General features: G+C 43.1%; 1 protein-coding gene across 1 annotated transcript in view; it reads left to right on the forward strand.

The window, feature by feature from the left end:
- The window catches only part of DLK1 (delta like non-canonical Notch ligand 1), a 40,618-nt gene extending 36,081 nt beyond the window's left edge, over positions 1-4,537 (forward strand). Inside the window, exon 8 of the mRNA XM_075843507.1 lies at positions 1,227-4,537. Coding sequence (XP_075699622.1) covers positions 1,227-1,944 — 718 coding nt within the window. The 3' untranslated portion in view covers positions 1,945-4,537. The remainder of the gene's footprint in view (positions 1-1,226) is intronic.
- The last annotated feature ends 2,656 nt before the right edge of the window (positions 4,538-7,193 follow it).

Below are 7,193 nucleotides of genomic sequence, written 5' to 3' on the forward strand. Positions count from 1 at the left end.
GGCAGTATTATAGTAATTATATTCTTGTATATAGGGGGAAGTAATATAGTAGTTATATTCTTGTATATAGGAGGCAGTATTATAGTAGTTATATTCTTGTGTATAGGAGCAGTATTATAGTAGTTATATTCCTGTATATAGAGGGCAGTATTATAGTGTTATATTCTTGTATATAGGCGGCTGTATTATAGTAGTTATATTCTTGTGTATAGGGGGCAGTATTATAGTAGTTATATTCTTGTATATAGGAGCAGTATTATAGTAGTTATATTCTTGTATATAGGAAGCAGTATTATAGTAGTTATATTCTTGTATATAGGAGCAGTATTATAGTAGTTATATTCTTGTATATAGGGAGCAGTATTATAGTGGTTATATTCTTGTATATAGGGGCAGTATTATAGTAGTAATATTCTTGTATATAGGGGGCAGTATTATAGTAGTTATATTCTTGTATATAGGAAGCAGTATTATAGTAGTTATATTCTTGTATATAGGAGCAGTATTATAGTAGTTATATTCTTGTATATAGGGAGCAGTATTATAGTGGTTATATTCTTGTATATAGGGGCAGTATTATAGTAGTAATATTCTTGTATATAGGGGGCAGTATTATAGTAGTTATATTCTTGAACATAGGGGCAGTATTACAGTAGTTATATTTTTGTATATAGGGGGCGGTATTATAGTTGTTATATTCTTGACTATAGGGGCAGTATTACAGTAGTTATATTTTTGTATATAGGAGCAGTATTATAGTAGTTATATTCTTGAATATAGGCGCAGTATTACAGTAGTTATATTTTTTTATATAGGGAGCAGTATTATAGTAGTTATATTCTTGTTTATAGGCAGCAGTATTATAGTAGTTATATTCTTGAATATAGGGGCAGTATTACAGTAGTTATATTTTTGTATATTGGGGAAAGTTGTATTGTAGCTATATTTTTGTACATAGAGATAGATTTATAATAGTTATAACTGTTATAACAAATTAGGAATTAATTTAACTAGTGTATTTTTAAACCAGGTTCATACAGCAGGAGTGCATTGAGAATGATATAGTTCCGCTTTATACGGCTCGTTTCTTTGAGATCCACTCCCAGATGAGAAAAAAAAAAAGTAGTATTTTGCTACACCCTCCCAGTTTCAGCCCATCCCTCTTTCCAACAGATTCCCAGATTTATTAATTATTGTAATTCATCTGATTTTGTATGTTACTACAGGTCTCCTTGCAAAAACGGAGGGACTTGCATAGACGACAACGGCTTTGCTTCTCGAGCTTCCTGTCAGTGTCCTGTAGGCTTTGATGGTGATCACTGTGAAGTAAAGAAAGATTACTGCAACCCAAACCCTTGTGCAAATGGTGGTAACTGCACCGATGTTGGTGGAGGGTTTGAGTGCAAGTGTCCAATCGGGTTCAGTGGTCGGTCTTGCAAGGAAGTCACTTTGTTGTGTCGCAGTAATCCATGTGCCCATGGTGGGACCTGCCACGAGAAAATCAATGGATATCGGTGCACGTGTCTGCCTGACTACGCAGGACCTACATGTGATGTATCGAATACAAATAAGAAGGTCCATGCTGTGGTCAATCGTTATCATTTTCAGCCCCACCACAAAATCTTCCCACATCAAGGTCACGAGGTCTTGAAGATCACAATGAAGGAGACAGTCCACAATATGGACCCTTTCCTCAGCAGGAGTCAGATCATTTGCTTCATTGTTCTTGGTCTTCTTACGTGCCTCATTGTTCTCATCACAACTGGAATTGTTTTCTTTTCAAAGTGCGAGACCTGGTTGGCCAACGCCAAGTACAGCCACTTGATTCGTAAGAAAAAGGATTTCTACATGAAAGCGAACAGAGAAGCCGATAATGATGTCAAAATTATTTTCCCAGAAAAAGTTAAAGTTGCTAACTATAACAGGAATTACACCACTATTTAATTCAATGGGGTACAAAGGTGGGAGTTGTGGACGTAGACCATTTGTCAATTGAGTCATTGCGACCGTGTCCAGTTTTCCACGCATTGCTTCTGAAAAAGTTGACCACCCAAAAAGAGAACATTTTTGCCACGTGAACCCTTGTTTGGTCAAGATCAAATTCCTTCTTCATTCAAAACCAGAAAATGTAGGGGTGACTTCCCTTACCATTAACGTGCACCCCAACCCCCTCCCATCCACAATGTGGTCATCACAGAAAGCTTAGATATGGAGAATTTAATCTTAAGACTGGAGAACCCAATGTTCACTCATGATTGCCATTCCTTATCAAAATAGCATCATCATGGATAGGCCATCAATGTGGGATTGGTGGGGTCCAACCCCCAAGACACCCCCGAATCAGCAGAATGAGTGCCGTGGCCCATTCATTGCTTTTCCAGGCCCAACAATCCATCCTTACATGTGGTTATGCCGGTTTCCGCAGTTCTAATTATGAGTGCTACAACCCCTTCAATTGGACGATCTCTGGGACCCCCGCATATCTGGGAAAACATGGATTAGAGCGAATGTTTTGAAAGGCATGATAAGAAAATCACTAACTCCACCAATCAACGCCTCATATCTCAAGACATGAAATTGTTATAAACCAACTTTTATTTTAGATTTTTTTTTTCAATGCACGGAAGAAGCATTTTGTAAATTATTCTGCATCGTTAAAGGGAAATTTTTTTGTAAACATTGGCCGTTACATAGTGTCTGTATATGTTCCTGATCTGCCTATTGTAAACGTATGGTTTCTATATTGTAGCAACTCGCTATCTCCGTGAATCAAATGTTCCCACCTCGGCAAATATGTGTGAGACTCCACCCCCTAGTAGTTTACTACAACAGTACACACAGTCATGTGACAACTTTGCTCCACCCAGGCTAGGAGAATCTTCAAAAACACCAATTAAAAATTCTGCATTATGGGACCCAACTGAAAATAAATAAATAAGGTGTTTATAAGTTTCCATTTCAAGCAAGATCATCACTGGTCTCCTACTGGAAGTCATCAGTAGGGCATGTTCACACGCTTAGCAAAAAATGTCTGAAAATACGGAGAGGTTTTCAAGCGAAAACAGCACCTGATTTTCAGACGTTTTTTATTCAAAGTCGCCTTTTTCGCTGTGTTTTTTACGGCCCTTTTTTCTATGGAGTCAATGAAAAACGGCTCCAAAAACGTCTCAAGAAGTGACACGCATTTCTTTTTAAAAAAAAGTGTCATCTGAACAGAACGCCGTTTTTCCCATTGAAATCAATGGGCAGATGTTTGGAGGCGTTCTGCTTCCGATTTTTCGGCTGTTTTTCGACTGTTTACGGCCTGAAAAATGGCCGAAAATAAGCCGTGTGAACATACCCTTACAGTTATGAGATCACTGGAGTTTTCCTTTAACTATATGATCAGATTAAAAATGTGAACATATAATACTGCAACAAAGGAGGCACCAACTTATGCGTAACATTTACAAAATATTTGCATAATTTCACAAGCACTGAATAGAGGTTTCCTCAAATAGTACAGGGCAGTGGGATATGTCATTAAATGGCTACTGAAGCCCCCGCTGATCCCAAGAGTGGACCAATTTTCACCCCAGTCCTCATTTACTCTCCATTGAACGTAAGGAGGACCTATCAGTAGGTCATATAAGTTGAACTGGTTATCTGACCTGAATAGCACTGTCTCCCTGATTCCAGCGCTGTTTTTCTTTTCTTCCTGGACCCCCCCTGTTCCAGAGATATGGGCCACTGTTATGTTGGCTTCCTATATGCTAATTTGCTGTAGTTAGCCAATGGGGTGGAGCTAGCTTCCCTGCCTGTGATGCTGACCGATAAGCAGGAGGCAGCTTGAAGGCAGTTCACACCCTGTTGGCTAACTTCAGCAAATTATCATAGAGGGAGCCAACCCAACAGTGGGCCATATCTCTGGAATAGGGGGGTCCAGGAAAAAAAGTAAAACCGCGCTGAAATGGGGGCAACCACGCTATTCAGGTCAGTTAACAAGTTCAAACAACTTATATGACCTAGTGACAGGTTATGTTTTTATAGGAAAATACAGCATGAGAGCATGAACGGATGGGACCAAAACCTTCCTATTCTTGAGATCGCTGGAGCTTCTAGCAGCTGGCCCTCACCATTGAGACTCATACTATTGACAAGTCTAATTTGGGGATACCCCTTTTACTGTAAGAATCCACTGTAGGACTTTGTCACACATAGAGCAAACGGGATCCTGTATGCAAAAATGGGGCCCCTGTTGTGGCTGGTTTATGTAGTCACACCCCACTATCTAGGAGGTCCCATTCCCTTCTCAGCACATGTAGGTGAGAAGGGCAACCTGGCCCACCAGCCATTTCGCTTTCATTGATGTTGTCCATGAGCGTGTGTTATTCAATAGATGGTAAGATGCCATCCTGAAGTTTGTACATAGCTGCGCCTCGGTGTCCAGCCTCCTGTGCTGCTCCGCTTATTCTCTTGTAAATTGCTGCAACCAATCCAGAAAATGTTTATTTCTAAACATAATAAATATATAAAAGATACAAAGTTTCTACTAAGATCAAGTGTCAAATAGTCTCTTCCTATAAGGTGTGGGAAATAGGTGGGTATAATACGGCATATTTTGGGCATTCTTGATACATACTTATCAACAGAACTGGACCACCAAAGGAGCGGGATTTGGCCAAATTTGCATCACAGGGGGCGTTTTTGGCAGTTTCAGGAGGGTTCTCTAGCAGAACAGGAGTGGGGTTCACAAATTCACCATAATTTGGGATTCAAATGAGGTTTAGGGCATGACCACACGTGGCGGAATTGCTCTGGGATTCCGGTGCGGACAGTCCGCAGCGTACACGTTTCTCCATTGCCTTCCACAGCTTTGTGGTTGGGTTCGTTTACACGTTGTGGACAATTCCGCTGCGGAGCATAGGCTGCGGTGCGGAATTTGGTGTCCGCAGCATGCAATGGTTGTTGCGGACGTTTAGCGGACTTGTTGCAGACTCATTGCGGAAATTTCTCCATTGACTTCAATGGAGAGTCAAAATTCCGCAATGAAGTCCGCAGAAGTTATGTAGATGTTATGTGTGCTGCGGAGCGTATTGGTTTTACTAACTATGTATTTCTAGGTCTACAGTCAGACTGAGGGAGTCAATGGGGCTCCCGTACTTACGGGTGACTACGTGTGTGCACCCATAATTACAGGAGCGTTGCTAGGCGACGTCAGTAAATAGTCACTGTCCAGGGTGCTGAAAGAGTTAAGCGATCGGCAGTAACTGTTTCTGCACCCTGGACAGTGACTTCCGATCACAATATACAGCAACCTGTAAAAAAAAATAGAAGTTCATACTTACCGAGAACTCCCTGCTTCTTCCTCCAGTCCGGCCTCCCAGGATGACGTTTCAGTCCAAGTGACGGCTGCAGCCAATCACAGGCTGCAGCCAATCACAGGCCAATCACAGGCTGCAGCGGTCACATGGACTGCCGCGTCATCCAGGGAGGTCGGGCTGGATGGCGAAAGAGGGACGCGTCACCAAGACAACGGCCGGTAAGTATGAAATTCTTTTTACTTTCACTAGGGAAAGGGCTGTCCCTTCTCTCTATCCTGCACTGATAGAGAGAAGGGAAGTACATTCACCTCAATACGCAGCGGCCAGTCTGCATCAATTTAATGCCCATTTTAGGCAAAGCCGCAACAGAATCTGCAATGCAGATTCTGTGCGGCATTGATGCAGACAGTGGCGGAAGAAATACGTCACGTGGGGCCATGCCCTTAGAGTGCTTGTTGCTGCAGTGGCCATTTGTATAATGTTAGTGAATGATGAATACGATTTTGGATCTTTTAGGCTGAGTTCACACAGGGCAGATACACTGTGTAAAAGCACACAGCATATCCGCTCTGTGCGCCACAGGGAATTCCAGGTGAAAAACTGCAGCATTAACCGACCTGCTAGCAGGAGACCGCTGAAGCCTGTGATTGGCTACAGCGGCGGTCACATGGGATTAAGCATCATCCCAGGAGGCTGGCCCTCTGACATCATTCAGGCCGGCCTCTTGGGATGACGTTTCATCCCAGCAGGCTGCGCTGGGAGGGAGGAACACAGACTTCTGGGTAAGTACGTTTTTTTTGCGTTGCGAACCTAGCGCAAAAAACGCAACAACTGCTATTTGTTGCGGGTTTCACTTCCCCATTGAATTCAATGGGGAAAATCCGCAACAAATAAGCAGCGTTTACGCAAATACAATTGACACGCTGCGGAATAAAATTCCGCACCGCAGGTCAATTTGAGCGTTTTTTCCGCTCAGTATTTACGCAGCGTGTGGAGGAGATTTGTTCTATCTCATCCACTTTGCTGCTTCTGTATTATGCTGCCGTTTTTCCGCAACAAATTCCGTCGCGGAAAATTGACTGTATTTATGCAACTCGTGAACTGACCCTTAGGCCTCATTTACACGAACGTGATATACGTCCGTGCTTTTCACGCGGGTCGCACGGACCTATACAAGTCTATGGGGGCATGCAGACAGTCCGTGAGTTTTGCTCAGCGTGAGTGCGCTGAAAAAAACTCACGACATGTTCTAAATTTCTGCATTTTTCGCGCATCACGTACCCATTGAAATCAATGGGTGCGTGAAAACCACGAAGGTCGCACGGAAGCACTTCCGTGCGAACTGCGTGATTTGCGCAGGAGCTGTCAAACTCTGAATGTAAACAGAAAAGCACCACGTGCTTTTCTGTTTACAAACATCCAAACGGAGTGTCTTAGAGATGAGCGAACCGAACTTCACCGGGTTCGGCCGAACTCGTTTTGACCGAACCCAGCAAAAAATTTTGCGGTACGCGACGTCAGGAGACAGTCACTGTCCAGGGTGCTGAAAGAGTTAAACTGGTTCAGCACCCTGGACAGTGACTTCCGATCACAATATACATTAACGTGTAAAAAAAAAAAAAAAGAAGTTCTGACTTACCGATAACTCCCGGCTTCTTCCTCCAGTCTGACCTCCCGGGATGACAATTCAGTCCAAGTGACAGCTGCAGCCAATCACAGGCTGCAGCCAATCACAGGCCAAGCACAGGCTGCAGCCAATCACAGGCTGCAGCGGTCACATGGACTGCCGCGTCATCCAGGGAGGTGGGGCCGGATGACAAGAGAGGGACGCGTCACCAAGGCAACGGCCGGGAGACCGGACTGGAGGAAGCAGGAAGTTCTTGGTAAGTA

Source organism: Rhinoderma darwinii, chromosome 12 (genome assembly GCF_050947455.1).
Source record: "Rhinoderma darwinii isolate aRhiDar2 chromosome 12, aRhiDar2.hap1, whole genome shotgun sequence".
Lineage (NCBI taxonomy): Eukaryota > Metazoa > Chordata > Amphibia > Anura > Rhinodermatidae > Rhinoderma > Rhinoderma darwinii.